We start from the raw sequence: 18,157 nt of genomic DNA on the forward strand, positions 1-18,157 counted from the left end.
TAACCGCCACGCGACCGAACTGGGATGCCGCTGACGGTTTGGGCGATAGCTCGGCTAGCTTAGCGGCTCCACTACTTTTTATCATCTGCATTAATTAATATCTATATTTTAAGCCGCTTTTCTTTCACTTTTAGCTTCGGACACTTTTTTTAGCTCCTTTTTTTAAAAACCGCGGTGGAAAATTCCGACTTTCTTCGCTACTCGAAACCCCGCTCTGTGACGGGTTGAATGCCCGCGACTGGCTGCCTGCAGCCGGATTCAAGAGGCGACTCGAGGCGGTGGTGTGAGCCGGGGCTGGAGACGCGCCGAGGGCTTGAGGTGAACTTCGCCGCTGAAGCGAGCATGAAGTCCGCAGAAGAAGGTAAGAGGGGCTCCCGGCGTGCAGCGCACTGAACTGAACCGAGGAGGAGCTTCAGTGGTTCGCTTTGCTGTTAGTAAACAGAAGAGGAGATCTGAATTAAATAGAGTTGAATGGAATTAAATAGAGCAGAATGGGTTACAATAATAATAATAATAATAATATATAATAATATATAATGAACTAGAATAGACCACAGTACAATACAGTGGAATTGAACTGAATGGGGTAGAACACAATAGAAAGCAGGAAAATACACCATAATAGAGTTGAATGGAATTAAATAGAGCAGAATGGGTTATAATAATAATATATAATTAGTGATTAGTAATATATAACTAGAATAGACCACAGTGCAATACAGTGGAATTGAATTTAATGGGGTAGAACACAATAGAAAGCAAGAAAATACACCATAATAGAATTGAATGGAATTAAATAGAGCAGAATGGGTTATAATAATAATAATAATATATAATGAACTAGAATAGACCACAGTACAATACAGTGGAATTGAATTTAATGGGGTAGAACACAATAGAAAGCAAGAAAATACACCATAATAGAATTGAATTGAATTAAATTGAATAGAACACAATATTAAGCAGAACCTTATGTGACAATAGAAAAAGCAGAGTAGAATAGACCAGAATACAGCCGAATATAATGGAAATTGAACACAAATAGCAAGAGATTATGTTAGAATAGAATAGAATAGAATTAAAAACATCATAACAGAGTAATAAGAACAGAATGCAGTAGAATGGAATAGGATGGATTAGAGTGTAATAGAAAAAAAAGAAGCAAAAAATTATGCCGTAATAGAACTGAATAGAATTGAATAGAACACAATATTAAGCAGAACCTTATGTGACAATAGAAAAGGCGCAATGGAATAGAGCTGAATACAGTCGAATATAATGGAAATGGAAACAAATAGCAAGAGATTATGTTAGAATAGAATAGAATTAAAAACATCATAATAGAGTAATAGGATGGAATTAAACAGAACAGAATACAGTTGAATAGAATGGATGGATTAGAGCGCAATAAAAATAAAGCAGAAAAATGATACCGTAATAGAATTGAATAGAATTGAACAGAACACAATATTAAGCAGAACCTTATGTGACAATAGAAAACGTGGAATGGAATAGACCTGAATACAGTCGAATATAATAGAAATTTAAAACAAACAACACGAGATTATGTTAGAATAGAATAGAATATAAAATAAATATGGCATTATAGAAAAGAATGGAATAAAATTGAATGGAGTAGAACACAAAATAAAAAAAAGCGTAAGTAATGAAAAAGTAATAAAAAGCAAGAAAATAGTTAATAGAAAATCTTATTAGAATTAAATAGAAAATATTAGAATTGAATGAAATAAGATGGATTAGAACACAATACAAAAAGCAAAACATTATGGTGTAATAGAATATAAAATGGAATTGAATAGAATTGGAGTGGAATATGACAGTGGAATAAAGTGGAATAGAATAGACCAGAATACAATGGAATAGAATTAAACAGAACAGAACACTGTAGAACAGAATGAAATATAATAGGGTACAGTAATAAGCATCAGAGTATGCCATAATATAACAGAACACACTATAGTGGAATTGAGTGGACTGAAACACGCAGAATAATAGAGTGGAAATAGAATAAAATAGAATAGAATAGAAATGCAATGAAAAAAAACAAGAGATTATGTTAGAATTACAATAGAATAAAGCAGAATACAGTGGAGCTGAATGAAATTAGTATCAGTAAACAGCCAAATGAATAATAGACATAGTCATAATAGAATAGAATTGCGTAGAACACAATAGAATACAATAGTGCAGAACAGTAACTAGGTGACGACGCCGCTCTCCCAGGTGTCTGCTATTGTTAATAGTTTGAAGGCTCTCACTGTCTGTCATGGAAAACTGAAATTTCCCCCCTGAAACCACAAGCAGTCAATTTGAACACTTCTCTTTTGTTTAGAGCGTTGTAGAGCAGCTGCCATCGCCACAAATAGAAGAGCCGACATACGCTTCACTGTAGTTGCATCAATATGCTGCAATAGTGCTGCCTCAATTTTTTATTTATTTTGATATTTTTTTTTGGATTCTCTCAAATATTTCTCCTGGTTGGGACGGGGATGACATACTTGATCATATCATTTTCTCAAAAAATCTCCAAAATATTACATCACATCACAGTTTTTTGCGTGGTTTTATGACACGTTACAACAAACAAACACTGGATAGGATTTTTTTATTATTGCACAGAAAATAGAAAGATAAAATGTATGGAGAGGCAAAAATACCATTCATAAATTAAGTTCATCAACAAAATAAAAGGCGATAATATTTGAATGGTCAGGGCACTTGTTGCCGTTACTGTACACTGGTTATCGTTGTTTACAGGTAGGGCTGCGCGATAATAAAGTGTAAATATAAAATCACAATACTTTTAGTGGGACGTAATATTTCTCAAAATCGATTTTTATGACGATCAGTGGATGATGGAATAATTTTTTTATTGATTAATAATATATGATAGAAATTGTGAGTACATGTTTTAAGGAATGGTTTAACTGCTGTTAGAGTTGAGCGTCAGTGGCAATAATCGGGGTCCAAGCACTCACTATCTACCATTATAGAGGCAGTGTCTCTACACTAGCTTATTTATAATAGATGTAAGTTGTTAAACATCTTTTTTGGACTTTTGGACTTTTGGACTTGGTTTTTTAATGTAACTAACTTTAACAATTCCACAGTCAGTGCACCAGAATACAGAATACAGCATGATGCACCTCAAGCGGCAACAATCGGGGTCCAAGCACTGAATACAATTATAGAGCCAGTAGAGCAGAAGTGATGGGCAGTTGATGTTTATAGACTGGCTTATTCATGCTGGACTAGGGTCAGAAGATTTTTGGACTTGGCAGAGTTTCTGAACTTAATTAGCTTTGGATTTGGATTTGAAATATAATAGGGTACAGTAATAAGCATCAGAGTATGCCATAATAGAACAGAACACACTATAGTGGAATTGAGTGGACTGAAACACGCAGAATAATAGAGTGGAAATAGAATAGAATAGAATAGAAATGCAGTGACAAAAAGCAAGAGATTATGTTAGAATTACAATAGAATAAAGCAGAATACAGTGGAGCTGAATGAAATTAGTATCAGTAAACAGCAAAATTAATGTCATTATAGAATAGAATTGTGTAATACACAATAGAATACAATAAAAATAATAATAAAATCTAAAGACTTTTAATCCAATCAGAACAATGGGATCTGAAGACAATACTGCTCTCTAGTGGTCAGACTTTAAACACAACACAAAGTATCCCACTGTTTACCACCAATCTTTACATATCAACAATGAATAAAATATCAATACTGTTTTTTTTCATAATCGATTGACGTAATATCACGATACTCAAGTGCATCGATATTTTTTAACACCCCTAGATTGGATCGTATTCATTCGTTTCTCTTTTTCTCTGCTGATATCACTTTGACACCATTACCCACCGATACCGATACTGCCCCTAAATCGATACCAATAACATATCATAGTATCGTCCACCTCCAATGTCCACGTAGCGAAGCTGTCCGTGATCCCGCATCACCAAGCGAATGTGCGCCTCAGTCCTTTAATCCAGGAGGCAGCGGGCCCCAGCACTGATGTCATGGACTTTCTGTCGACTTCTGTCTGTCTGTGCGGTTTCGGGGAGTGTATTACTGTGGTGAGGGGAGCATTATTATTCATTTCAGTCCGCGGCATTTAAGCCTCATAATTGATAGCAGACTTATGGGTGTTGGAGTAGCTTTTATGCATGTGTGTGTGTGTGTGTGTGTGTGTGTGAGAGAGAGAGTCGCCTCGGCACGACTTCAGGCTGCTGACGGTTGCAGTTTTCGGTACCCCTCTTTCCTCCTTATTTTTTTTACCCAAACCCTTGTCTCTCCCTCTGTGGTGCTTTCTACCCACAATGCTCCCAGACACACAATTAGCCGGGCTGGCCTGTGTGCCTGCGGGTGAGGGTAGAACCCAGAGCTGCACATGTGGACTGGGGCTACTGTGCGTTAGGGGTGGCTGATATGATGATGTTATTGTTAATGATGGTGAATCAGTTACGCAGTGATTCAGTTTTCAGATCTCAGCAAACTTTAGTTAGTCAAAGGAGTTAGACTTAGACTTTAGAAAGATCAGGGCATGGCAGTGTGCTCTGTGGAGAACAGTGATGTTATAGTTATAGTTCTATACCAGTGTGAGGGTTGGGTTTAGGACAAGCATGAGCGTTAGGTTAGGGTGAAGTTTAGGACCAGTGTAAGGGTTAGGTTAGGACCAGTGTGAGGACAAGGTTTAGGTTTTGGGTGACGATTAGGATTAGATTAGCATGTGGGTTATGTTAGGGTTAGAGTGAAGTTTAGGACCAGTGTGAGGATTAGGTTAGGGTTAGAGTGAGGTTTAGGACCAGAGTGTGGACATGGTTTAGGTTTTGGGTGACGATTAGGATTAGATTAGCATGTGGGTTATGTTAGGGTTAGAGTGAAGTTTAGGACCAGTGTGAGGATTAGGTTAGGGTTAGAGTGAGGTTTAGGACCAGTGTGAATATTAGGTTAGGGTTAGAGTGAGGTTTAGGACCAGAGTGTGGGCTAAGTTAGGGTTAGAGTGAGGTTTAGGACCAGTGTGAGGACATGGTTTAGGTTTTGGGTGACGATTAGGATTAGATTAGCATGTGGGTTATGTTAGTGTTAGAGTGAAGTTTAGGACTAGTGTGAGGATTAGGTTAGGGTTAGAGTGAGGTTTAGGACCAGAGTGTGGGCTAAGTTAGGGTTAGAGTGAAGTTTAGGACCAGTGAGAGGGTTAGGTTAGGGTTAGAGTAAAGTTTAGGACCAGTGTAAAGATTATGTTAGGGTTAGAGTGAAGTTTAGGACCAGTGTGAGGATTAGGTTAGGACGAGTCTGAGGACAAGGATTAGGTTTTGGGTAACGATTAGGATTAGAGTTTAGCATGTGGGTTATGTTAGTGTTAGAGTGATGTTTAGGACCAGTGTGAAGATTATGTTAGGGTTAAAGTGAAGCTTAGGACCAGTGTGAGGATTAAGTTAGGGTTAGAGTGATGTTTAGTGAAGTTTAGGACCAGTGTGAGGATTAAGTTAGGGTTAGAGTGATGTTTAGTGAAGTTTAGGACCAGTGTGAGGGTTAGGTTTTGAGTTAGAATTATGTTTAAGACTAATGTCTATATGTCTAATAAGGGTGAGGTTTAAGTTTTAGGTCGACTTTAGAGCTAGGACCAGTGTGAGGATTGGGTTTGTGACAAGCATGAGGATAAGGATTAGGTTTGGGGTTGAGCTTAGAGTTAGGTTCCGGACCAGCATGAGGACTATGTTTAGGGTTTGGGTTGAGGTTGGGATTGCATTGAGGACCAGTGTGAGGGTTAGGTTTTGGGGTTAAGCTTAAGGTTAAGTTCAGGACCAGCCTGAGGATTGGGAATGCACCATAATTTGAACCTTGGGCCAGTTCCAATCATATCATCCCCATTCCTGACGCTATGTACTGTAATAGAGTATCGTAAGGTCAGATCACTTCCCCAATCACCTCCAAATTTCAAAAGCAGGGGTCACTTCTCAACTTTTCGGGCCCCAGCGTCACACGCTCGATCACTCTCACCCCGGTTAAGATGATCTGAGCGGTGGCGGGTAAACGATCACTTCCCCTTCCAGCCGTCCCTCCAGCTTGGCTCCACTGAGCCTGAAAATGCAAACGAGTGTGAGGTTGGCTGGGAGAAAAAGCCCCTGAGCGCTTGTTTACGCGGCATAAGTAGAGCTAACTGCCGCTGCCGCCGCCGCTGCCACTGCCGCTGCCACTCCAGCGAGTGAATCACAGGGCGCACAACAGAGTGGAAAAAAAGAAAGTAGAGAGGGGCGGATCAGCCTCGAAGAAAACCTCTGAAAAAAGAGGCGGCAGCTTCACTGAAGTGCTTTTCTTTTCTTTTTTTTTTTGGTGAGTGAGCGAGGAAGAGATAAGAGCTGGTGTGTGTGTCTGAACAGGATGTCAAAGCCGCTGCTCTGCTCACAGAGCGGCTAGTAGACAGCAGTTTGCTCCACCAGCCGTCCCGGAGACGAAGATGGGGTCAGGACAAAAGGAGCTTGAGTTTGATTTCAGCATTTTGTTTGAGTACGGCAGCCGCGGAGGAGAGATGGAGACGGAGAGAGGTGTGTTGACAGGTGGAGTGCGTGTGTGTGTGTGTGTGTGTGTGTGTGTTTACGTGAGGTATGTGCTCATATTTTTATGCATATTATCGCTTTTTAATGGCTTATTGTGTTTATAGCTTTATGAAATTGATCACCCATAACTTTCTAAGGACGGAATGCTGACTGTAATGAACGCCTGACTGGACTGTAGGATAGCATATATATACATATATAGAGTGACATGTATTCTGCACCAGTCTGCAGTAGTATTCTGGTCAATTGTGATGTACTTTTAATGTAATTTTAATACTTTCTATACTCTAACTTGTGTAATTTGTGAAGAATGTGTTTTTTTGGGGCTTTTTATTATTTATTTTATTTTCCTTTTGAATCATTTAAATTTTTTAGAAATTACAAGCACACAGAAAAAGAGCCTGAGAGTGAAATAAGAGGTTGTAAAACCTATTGTCTTCTTTACCCCTTCCAAATTTGACTCCTGTTAAAAATGGTTTTGCCATTTGAAAAAATCATAAAAGCAGAAGTTCAGTTCGACCACAAAACCTATTCAAGAGTTACAGATTAGTATCTCAGGAGCATCTGCTGCTGGAAATAGTCTGTCATGAACTAATTTTAGTCAGTCTGCCCACGCATTCAGCGGTGCAAGACAGGTTCATCGTTTCACGTGGTGTCCTGTTTGCGTAGCGCTGCGGTTAGCAAATACAGAGCGAGGTGGAGGGGACTGCCACAGAAAAAAAAATCAAGCGCAAAGCTTCACTGCTCAGATCCAGACCCGAGGGGTTTCTCTAGAGGCGTGAATCAGTTTAGGGTTAAAGGAAGACAGCGAGACAGGGTGAATTCTTTGGCCTAGGGTGGAGGGGGGTGATAGTGGTGGTGGGAGGGGGTGGTGTTATGGTAAAAGTACTATTTCAGGATATTTAAAGACTTCTTATCTAATTAAACCAGTCTAATCACACTGTTGGTGATGAAACCTGCAGCTGATCAGTGTTTATTAAGCAGTAATAACAGTCTCCTCATTAGTATTTGTTATCACGATAACAAAATTTATCAGGATACGATAATGACAATTTCTCCATATTGCCCAGCTCTAAGTGTGAGTGTATCTGGATGTAGGCATGTGTTGTTTGCGCTATACGCATCCCTGATGTATTACGCTGTGTTACATTATTATGTCAGGGCACAGATGAATTCACAGTGTCATGAGGGGGCATGGATTACCACCCGCCTTCCAGACAGTCACCTACACCACAGTCCCTTACTGCTCCATGTGTTTGTTTTTCTCTCAGTCTGCTGTGTTTATGCGATCACTGCACTGCATCTGTAAAGCGATACAGTGAATATGTTAGGCATAGTACTACTACTACTACTGTTACTACTAATACTACCATTACTACTACTATTTCTACTAATACTACCACTACTAATACTACCACTAATACCAATACTATTACTACTACTACTAATACTACCATTACTACTACTATTACTACTAATACTACCACTACTACTACTACCACTAATACCAATACTATTACTACTACTACTAATACTACCATTACTACTACTATTACTACTAATACTACCACTAATACTACTACCACTAATACCAATACTATTACTACTACTACTAATACCAATACTACTACTACTGTTACTACTAATACTACCATTACTACTACTATTACTACTAATACTACCACTAATACCAATACTACTACTACTGTTACTACTAATACTACCATTACTACTACTATTACTACTAATACTACCACTAATACCAATACTACTACTACTGTTACTACTAATACTACCATTACTACTACTATTACTACTAATACCAATACTAATACCAATACTACTACTACTACTACTAATACTACCATTACTACTACTATTACTACTAATACCAATACTAATACTACCACTACTGATACTACCACTAATACCAATACTACTACTACTACTACTACTACCATTACTAATACTATTACTACTACTAATACCAATACTACTACTACTGTTACTACTAATACTACCATTACTACTACTATTACTACTAATACTACCACTAATACCAATACTACTACTACTGTTACTACTAATACTACCATTACTACTACTACCACTACTGATACTACCACTACTACTACTACCATTACTAATACTACCACTACTACCAATACTACTATTACTACTAATAATAATAGTAATACTGCTGCTACTACTATTGCTCCTGCTAGTACTAATACTACTACTGCGACTCATAATAATAACTGCCATATTTATTGTTATTGTTATTGTACTCATATTGTACTCATCTAATCAATGAAAGGACTTGGTTGTCATTGGTCCTAGAATGTGTGGCTTTGGGTGCTTAAAATAAATGACATTATACATCAAGTATATGATAAAAAAATATTTATGCAAAAATATTTTTCATGTAATAGATACATATGCATATGCAAAGGAATATATATATATATATATATATATATATATATATATATATATATATATATATATATATCACTCCACTTTTTGTAAAAAAATTATTAATATTAAAACCAGTAATGAATGAAAATTCAAATCAATACAATTGAAGGCATTCATTTTGATGTACAGTTAAATGAAGATTTAATGAACATTTATTCATTAAATTGGTTAATAATAATAGTAATAATAATAATAATTATTATTACAAATTATATTTTTAAAAAGGGTAATTTAATCTTGAACTCATGTACAGTTAAAGGTGGACTATTTTTTAAATGACAGCGGTATAATTAATAAAATAAAAATTATTTATAAGTTGGTCCAGAACTGATTTACAGTTAAAGGTTTATTTTTTTTAATATCAGTGGTTAAAATAAATAAAAGTTATTTTTTATGATTGAAAGTAGATACATTTTTAATCGCAATGATTAAAAAGAATTAATAATAACTAAAAAATATATATATAAAATAAATGATAATCCTGATCTGATACACTACATTTAAAGGTGGATCAACAGTGAAACTTCCGGGTCTAGGATATATTAGGCCCAATTCCAAAACATTGGGGTTCACGGTTTGGTGCGCTCACCAACGTCTCCTTCTTTTGTGTTTGCAGAGGCTTTCAGCTACACGCCGAACGTAAGCCTGTCTCTGCCTCTGGGGATGGGGAACCCCTGTCTGGCGTCTCAGTACCACAACCTGCAGACCAGCCCTGTCATTTCCGTCTCCTCCTGCCACCAGGCGAGCTACGGGCTCCACGAAAACGCCATGGCCTCTGGCTATTACCTGTCCCACGGGCTCAGGCCTAACGGGGCGCCGCCTCTGGAGAGCCCCCGCATCGAGATCACCTCCTACGGCCAGATGTCTGAGGAGGAGGTGGAGGAGAGCGGCACCGTCGACCCCATGGCTAAGAGGGTCAACATCGTGACCTTGACCCTCCCCAGCATCGACGGCTACCGTGACCCCAGCTGTCTGAGTCCAGCCAGCAGCCTGTCCTCTCGCAGCTGCAACTCGGAGGCCTCGTACGAGTCGGGCTTCTACAACTACGACAACTCGCCCCAAAACTCGCCCTGGCAGTCTCCGTGCGTCTCACCCAAAGGCTCCTCCTCCCTGCTCTCCTGCCCTCATGCCCCCGGCTCCGTCCCCTCCCCTCATCATTCGCCGTCCACTTCTCCGCACGGCACCATACCCAATGATGACAGCTGGACCGGGGCCGCCCCTCGCAATTCCCGCCCCGGCTCGCCGATCTGCAATGTTGGAAGCCATGGCAAGCGGAAATACAGCTTCAATGGCGCCCCCTACAGGCAGCCGTCATATTCGCCCAACCAGTCTCCCGGCGCTTCACCGCAGGGCTCGCCCAGGCTCAGCGTGGTTGACGAGACGTGGCTAGGCACCACCACCAACCAGTACACCAACTCGGCCATCGTAGCCGCAATCAATGCCCTGAGCACAGACGGCCTCGCTGAACTCGGAGAAGGCGTGCCCCTCAAATCCCGCAAAACCAATCTGGAGCACAGCGCCGGGATGAGCCTGAAGGTGGAGCCGGGTGGAGATGAGATGACCTTGAGCACGGAGCTCTGCCAGGAGGACTACTCCGGCACCAGCCGTACACCTTTCAAGAAGGAGAGCTACTGCGCAGGCTTCCTGGACGTGCCCCCGCATCCATACTCTTGGCCCAAACCCAAGCCATACATCAGGTATGCAGATGAATGATGCAGCAGATTCATAGCTTGAGCCGGAAAGGGGGGAGGGCGATATGTCAGAAATCGCAGCACTTTTAAGGCACTTTATGGAATTTTCAGAGAGTTGCTGACAGCTATAACAACAGTGCCAAAGTATAAAATGTGTATCATCGCTCAATTTTTGCCGTTTTTCAGTTTTGGACATAATTGGAATCTGGCAGTGGTTCTTTACATTGGGTCAGAAGTTTATGATGAATGGACCAACATTCATCCAAATGTTCCAAAATTAATTCAAATAAAATCATTTTACATTGATTTCCAATGAAAGTTATTTATTTATTTTGGAGATAAATCTTCACTATCATGCCAAAACCTTGTATCTCCAAAAACTGAAACTTCATGGATGTCAATGTAAACATTTTGGAGCTTTTCTATTGGTCCGTTCATCATGGAATTATGACACGACGCTAAGATCAACGTCCAGATTCACGTAATGTCAAAAAGGGGGGAAAGGGGATACGAGGCTTTGACAGTGGCCGTATAATATATATTGTGCATGACAATTCACTGTATATATGACATATATTAGAAATGTCGCAATGCAGCAGATAATATTGTAGTGTTCAGTATGAAGAATGCTAGCCTTCTGCCTCCCATTGCTGGTAGCATCATGCGATAGGGTGGTTGGTGTAGCGTAGTGGGTACCAACACCGCCTTCATCATGGCAAGCTAGGGTTCATATCTCTGGCTGGGCAAGCCCACCACTCTACACCAGTAAGAGTCCACAGGCAAGACTCCTAACTCCTAACATTCTCGTACCTGAGTGCTAGGAGCGTCAGTCAAATATAGCCTTAAGACTAAAGAATAGTGGACGTTTTTTGATATGGACAAAAGTATTGGGACACCTGCTCATTCATTATATCTTCCCAAATCAAGAGTATTAAAAAGTAACTGTCTCTACTGTCCAGGGTAGGAAGGCTTTCTACTAGGTTCACCATATTCATAATTCCATCACAATTCCACAGAATACAGCTCCACAATGCTGGGGCCTTGGCATTACGCGGCATAGTGCAATAGGTTCATGTTTTACAGGGTCCAGACAAGCTGTGTGGTATCCGTGTCAGTTAAAGAAGCTGGATGCAGTCATTAGAAGGGCCGTCCACAAACATTTGGGCATGTTGTGTATGTATTGGGTGGAAATCGGACATGACTGAAAACTGGACCAATTCATTGGATGCAACCCTTTAGAAACAGGAGCAAAACAAGGAGGCTGCTCTCCACAGTTGGTCTACAGCCCCTGAATGAAGCGCGCTCCGCTCTCGTGGTCCAGCGTTGTGGGAGCATTTCCTGTGCAGAATCTCAGGAGGCTTCACCACAACAACCCGAGCATCTCGCCATGATATCAGAGTAATGTAAGCAGGCTGAAGTACAACTCTGTCTCCCTAAAGCTACAGTAGACCTAAAGTTTCTGTAGTGTTGATTTATGGCCTCGTTGGATTTTAGCACAGGGCGATGTTTGCAGGGATGATTTGGGCATGAAAGGGGGGGTTCTGCCGTGTTTCTGCTGATTCATGAGTGTTTACGCCCCCCATATTACGGCTTTCTATGTAAAACGAGAAACGCAAACCGTGCGCTGCATCTTTTCGGCGGTGCATGCCGTCTCTTTCCTCTATTATAACGTTTGTTTATTTAACATTGAAGCAAGTTTACTCAGTATCTTCAAAGTCGGCGGTGGGAGCAGCCTAAGACAGCTTAAGACGGCCTCTTGCCAAATGTATGAAGACAGAAAGCTTTTCTTTGAAGTTCAGTAACGTTTCATAAATCATCTTCCAAAGGGTGGCGCTGGATTATGTGTGTGTGTGTGTGTGTGTGTGTGCGTCCGTACACATGCATGCGTGTGTGTGTGTATATATGTGGCCAGCCCAGTGCCCATAGCAACGTACACACAAACATACCCACTAACACACATCATTTTATTATTTTGTTTTGATTCCCATTTTTAACAATCCTCAGGGTCCCCCTGTGTTCACTGAGTGTGTATTTGTGTCTATGTGTATGTCTACGTGTGTGTGTGTGTGTGTGTGTGTGTGTTTGCGTGCACTTTCCTCTGCTGGCACATTTTCCTGCCGGAAATCAAGTGTTTGATGGTGATAGTGGGGAACAGGAAGTGGTGGTGTCAGTGCTGATGGCGCTGGCTGCAGGTCCCCCACCACCCACCCCGCCACCGCCCCCTCCGCTCTGAGGCGGCCGATAAAAGAGCGAGGGAAGCCGGTTCGCGTGGGGTCAGAGAACATGCAGAGCGCTCCGAGAGGATGCCTGAGATTGAAGCCACTTGAGCCGCTAGGTCGCGGGCTCCGTGTCAGGCAGGCATCCGGGAGCAGTGAAATATCGTTCCGCTGGAGCTCGAGAGGGTTGGATAACCGCGCCGCTCGCTCTCTCTCTCTCACGTGGGAATCCGCTCTCCGGCTGCTCTCGCAGGGCCGTGGCGACAGAGACGAAATCCAAACAAAACAAAACACCGCACACACTCGACGCGGCGGTCGGGTTGGGTTTGTACTTAGTTTGGTCAAACTACACTCTTAAAATTAAGGGTCCTACCAAGGGGTCTTTGAGAGGCTGTAAGGGTTCTGTACCAGTTTAAAGACTTTTCAGACTCTCACACATCTCTTTTACAAGCAAAATTCGTTACAGAGCCGGCTGGACCACTCTGGCCCAGGGTCATGCTGTTTTGCCATCGGCAGCTGGAGCCCCAGAGAGCACAATTGTCCGTCCTCTCTCCGAGTGGGTAGATGGCGCTCTCTTTCCCGGCACAGGCGTCTGTTAGCTGGTGTGCTGGAGCTGGGGACCCGACTCTTTCCTCAGCGGGTGTCGGCCGCCCTGCGATGCGTTTTTACATTCACAAGGCACAAACACGCAGCTTGTCTAGTCCCTGTAGATAAGTGCTGCCAATAGAATAGGACTCTCTGGAGCAGATCAACATGCAGCTATATTTGGCACCATGCCTAATGCCAGGCGTGGGCTAGAGGGGTACAAAGTGCCCCTGCAGCATATGTTACCTGGAATAATGGTGGTGCTCCATCCAATTCTTTTGAGTTGAATAAGTTCCAATCCAACATCCTTACCTCACTAAAGCTGTTGTTGATGAATGCAATCAATTCCTCATAGCAATGCTCCATCAAAATCTAGTAGAAAGCCTTCTACCTTGGACAGTAGAGACAATTACTCCAACAAAAGCAGGATTAACTTATTTTAATAGCCTTGATTTCAAAAGGTGTCCCAATACTTTTGTCCAAATAGCGGTGTACAAGTTGTGTGTGTATGGTATGTTTAGTGGATGCATAAAATAATGTATAGGCACCTGTTGAGGAGTCATGTTAGACAGAGTCAAAAATCGCTGGTATCGGTGCATCCCTCATTTTTTTAATATAGACTTTTAACGCCTAGCAAGAGAGACGCGCTCTGACGAGCTGTCAGATCGTGATAGAAAGCATGGAGAGGTCCAAGTGGAACACATGCCTCTTTCATTAATTCTTCTGAAGGAAGGTCTGCAATTAGCAGCCAGGCTTTGGAAACGAAGTATGTCAGGCTGTGACTTCAGCTGATTAGATTAGAGGCTATGATGAAATAAAAGGGTTCAAATCCAAATGCTTTCCAGAGCTCAGAGAATTAATGTGCGCGAGAGTGTGAGCGTGATCCGTAAATCTTGAAGAACTGCTCTGTCTTCTGATTGGCAGCCCGTCCCTGCCGGCGCTTGATTGGCAGCTGCCGTCCTGTTCGGGCCCCTACAGCCTGCAGATTGAAGTGCAGCCCAAGTCCCACCACCGCGCTCACTACGAGACGGAAGGCAGCCGAGGAGCAGTGAAGGCCTTGTCGGGAGGACACCCTGTGGTGCAGGTAAGCCACGCTCATGCCCACTGCTTGCTGGTATTTATTTTTTCAGTAAAGTTTTACAAATCCTGGTTAAAACGGATAATTTTTTATTAATATTTCACACATGAAACATTTACACCCTTTGCCAACCCATGGCTGCAGTTTTTCATTTTTCTAGGCAATCAGAACTTAAGTAACGTCACCAAAATGTAAAAAAAACGCCACATTACGTGTAATAACTTCCTAACAGTGGGTAAAAAGGAAGGGTAATTAGGTAAATGATCAATCTTTCCAACCAAGACCTTTGCACAAATGTGTAGCTTTAATCTAAAACTGATATAGAATATGGTTATTTCTGTAAACTGTCGCAAAAATTCTGTGCAAGCTGAGCATCCATCCACATATAGCACCGTCCATCATCAGGGTCCAAGCACTTTGTGGCATAACTGAGCCAATAGAGCACAAACGATAACCATTTTTTTCCATACTGACATTATTTATATTAAAGGGGAGGCTAAAAAGGAGATTTCTGGACATGACTTGACTTTCTGTAAGTTCCTGAACTCAATATGGAGCAATCACACCTGTATTTTAGTCCCAGAGTGCACCAGAAATGTCCAAACAGTCCCAGAGTGCAACAGAATTGTCCAAACTGTCCCAAAGTGCACCTGAATTGTCCAAACTGTCCCAGAGTGCACCAGAATTGTTCTAAACTACCCCAGAGTGCACTAGAATTGTCCAAACTGTGGTAAAAATACATGTGGCAAAACAAAAATTACATCACACACAGTCCAAACAGTATGTGGCAATATGGAGCCAATAGAGCAGATAAACATGAACCTACTGGCACCAAGCTGCCTAATGTCAGGGGTGTGCTAGAGGGGTATAAAGCCCCCCAGCATTGAACTGTGGAGCAGTGAAACTACTGTGTTCTCTAGAATTATGGTGCTCCATCCAGTTGGGGAGTTAGGGACGGGGAAGGATGGTGGTCATCTGACATCCTGACCTCACTAACGCTCTGATGCAGTCAAATGCTCACAGCAATGCTCTGCTCCAAAATCTAGTAGAAAGTCTTCTTCCCTGGACAGTAGAGACAGTTACTCCAACAAAAGCAGGATAACTATTTTTTGAATAACAGTGAACGAGCAGGTGTCCCAATACTTTTGTCAATATAGTGCGTTAATCTGTTTAAATTAAAAGGCAGCATTCAGGGAGTACCGGTGTGATTCTTATTGCTCTGCAGCTTGTTCAATAGCATTTCTACAGACTTATTAGCAATGGCTGTTCCCTGAGGACACGCAGATTTGCGGCGTCTGGCTGCCACCTTGTTCATATTTCTAAAAAAGTCTTGACTTTGTCAAGCAGGTCTGTTTTTGCTTCTCGGCCATTTGGGCTTTCAGTAAGGGCAGGTGTGTGTTTGAGAGTGACAGGAAGAAAGAGAAATCTAGGAAAAAAGCCAGTGTGTGTGCCCAAGTGTCACACTGCTGTGTGTGTGTTATTAATGGCCCATGAAGGCCGAAGTCAATCGTCTACAGCACGTGGTGAGAGTGAATTGCAGTGGCGCATATTGACGCAATTAGCATGGCGCGAGAGCACCACCTCTCAGTATTGTGCTTGGCAGCCCTTAAAGGTCCCACGTCACTCTCGCCTACCTGCATTACCTAAACCAGAACACTCTCTTTCTGTTTCGCTCTCCCTTTCTCTCTCTCCACCAAACCCACCCCTTAATTCTGTTCTTGGTTTATTCAAGGTGGAAAGTACACTGCTCTGTGTATATATATATGTGTGTGTGTGTGTGTGTGTGTGTGTGACCACGAAATCCAGAATGGACGCAGAACCACTGGTGCGGTGCTGCCGTCTCTTGGTAAAGGCAGTAGTGGAGGTATTGCAGCTGTTTTCCAAACGCTTATTTTCTCTCCAATCAGACACGGGCACTTTCACTTCTCAGCACAGCTGCTGCTGGCCAGCCAGTTTCAAACCCAATTCATCAACTCTCAGGTGTTATTTATAAGCCATTTCCTCCCCACCAAAAACTCATGTCTCAGTGCTGAAGGTGAATTTGTTAGCACAGGCGGCGAGGCTCAGCAGCCCGGCCTGTCATGCACTTGGCATTCTGACCTGGACCTGACTGAGCTGGTGCCACTCCATCACTCATTCTGCACTGGTGCGCTCAGCGGTGGTCTGTGACAGCAAAAATAGGGGTGTTGACCAAAATATGAAAAGTAGTAGAGGCAACTTAGCATGATATCATCTGTATGGTTTTATTTTTACTTTAGCATGTCAATCAGTTTTAAAGACAACACTCTGAGATGTCCAGCCAGGGCAATCTTGGCAATCTAAGCTGTGTTGAATAAGGACAAAGACATTTATATTATATTACGTTTTTTATTTGGTTCCCTCAGTTCAGACTGATGCAGAAAATGACACATTGCACTTTAATTACAGCTGGGTTGGGGTTCAGACAGATATGTTTGACACAGGAAGGTGTTAATAAACGTTGAGTTAAATATTAATAAAGGGTCAAAACTCTTTTTGACCCTTTATTTTTTGGCTCAAATTGTTAACATCTAACTAACATCAGCTAGAGTAGATAACATCTAGCTAACATCAGCCAGAGTAGATAACATCTAGCTAACATCAGCCAGAGTAGTTAACATCTAGCTAACATCAGCCAGAGTAGTTAACATCTATCTAACATCGACTAGAGTAGTTAAAAGCTATCTTATATTGGCTAGAGTTGTTAACATCTGGTTAACCCTGAATAGAGGAAACTTCTAGCTAACATCTGCAAAAGTAGTTAACATCTGTCCAACATCTGCTAGAGTAGTTAAAGTGTATCTAACATCAGCCAGAGTAGTTAACATCTATCTAACATCTCGATCTAACATCAGCCAGAGTAGTTAACATCTATCTAACATCAGCCAGAGTAGTTAACATCTATCTAACATCAGCCAGAGTAGCTAACATCTATCTAACATCTTGATCTAACATCAGCTAGAGTAGTTAACATTTATCTATCTAACATCAGCCAGAGTAGTTAACATCTATCTAACATCAGCCAGAGTAGTTAACATCTATCTAACATCAGCCAGAGTAGTTAACATCTATGTTATATCGACTAGAGTTGTTAACATCTATCTAACATTGGCTCAAATTGTTAACATCTGGCTAACCTTGACTAGAGTTAACATCAGGCTGAGTAGATAACATCGATCTAACATCAGCTAGAGTAGTTAACATCTATCTAACATCAGCCAGAGTAGTTAACATCTATCTAACATCAGCTAGAGTAGTTAACATCTATCTAACATCGACTAGAGTAGTTAACATCTATCTAACATCAGCCAGAGTAGCTAACATCTATCTAACATCAGCTAGAGTAGTTAACATCTATCTAACATCAGCCAGAGTAGTTAACATCTATCTAACATCAGCCAGAGTAGCTAACATCTATCTAACATCTTGATCTAACATCAGCTAGAGTAGTTAACATTTATCTATCTAACATCAGCCAGAGTAGTTAACATC

The 18,157-nt window shown here is 41.5% G+C and overlaps 1 protein-coding gene across 1 annotated transcript in view; it reads left to right on the top strand.

The window, feature by feature from the left end:
• The first annotated feature begins 228 nt into the window (after positions 1-228).
• The window catches only part of LOC140546247 (nuclear factor of activated T-cells, cytoplasmic 1-like), a 61,392-nt gene continuing 43,463 nt past the window's right edge, over positions 229-18,157 (top strand). Inside the window, exons 1-3 of the mRNA XM_072669488.1 lie at positions 229-361; positions 9,694-10,774; positions 14,494-14,653. Of these exons, the coding sequence (XP_072525589.1) occupies positions 229-361; positions 9,694-10,774; positions 14,494-14,653 (1,374 nt within the window). The remainder of the gene's footprint in view (positions 362-9,693; positions 10,775-14,493; positions 14,654-18,157) is intronic.

The sequence above is a fragment of the Salminus brasiliensis genome, chromosome 23 (assembly GCF_030463535.1).
Source record: "Salminus brasiliensis chromosome 23, fSalBra1.hap2, whole genome shotgun sequence".
Taxonomy (NCBI): Eukaryota; Metazoa; Chordata; class Actinopteri; order Characiformes; family Bryconidae; genus Salminus; species Salminus brasiliensis.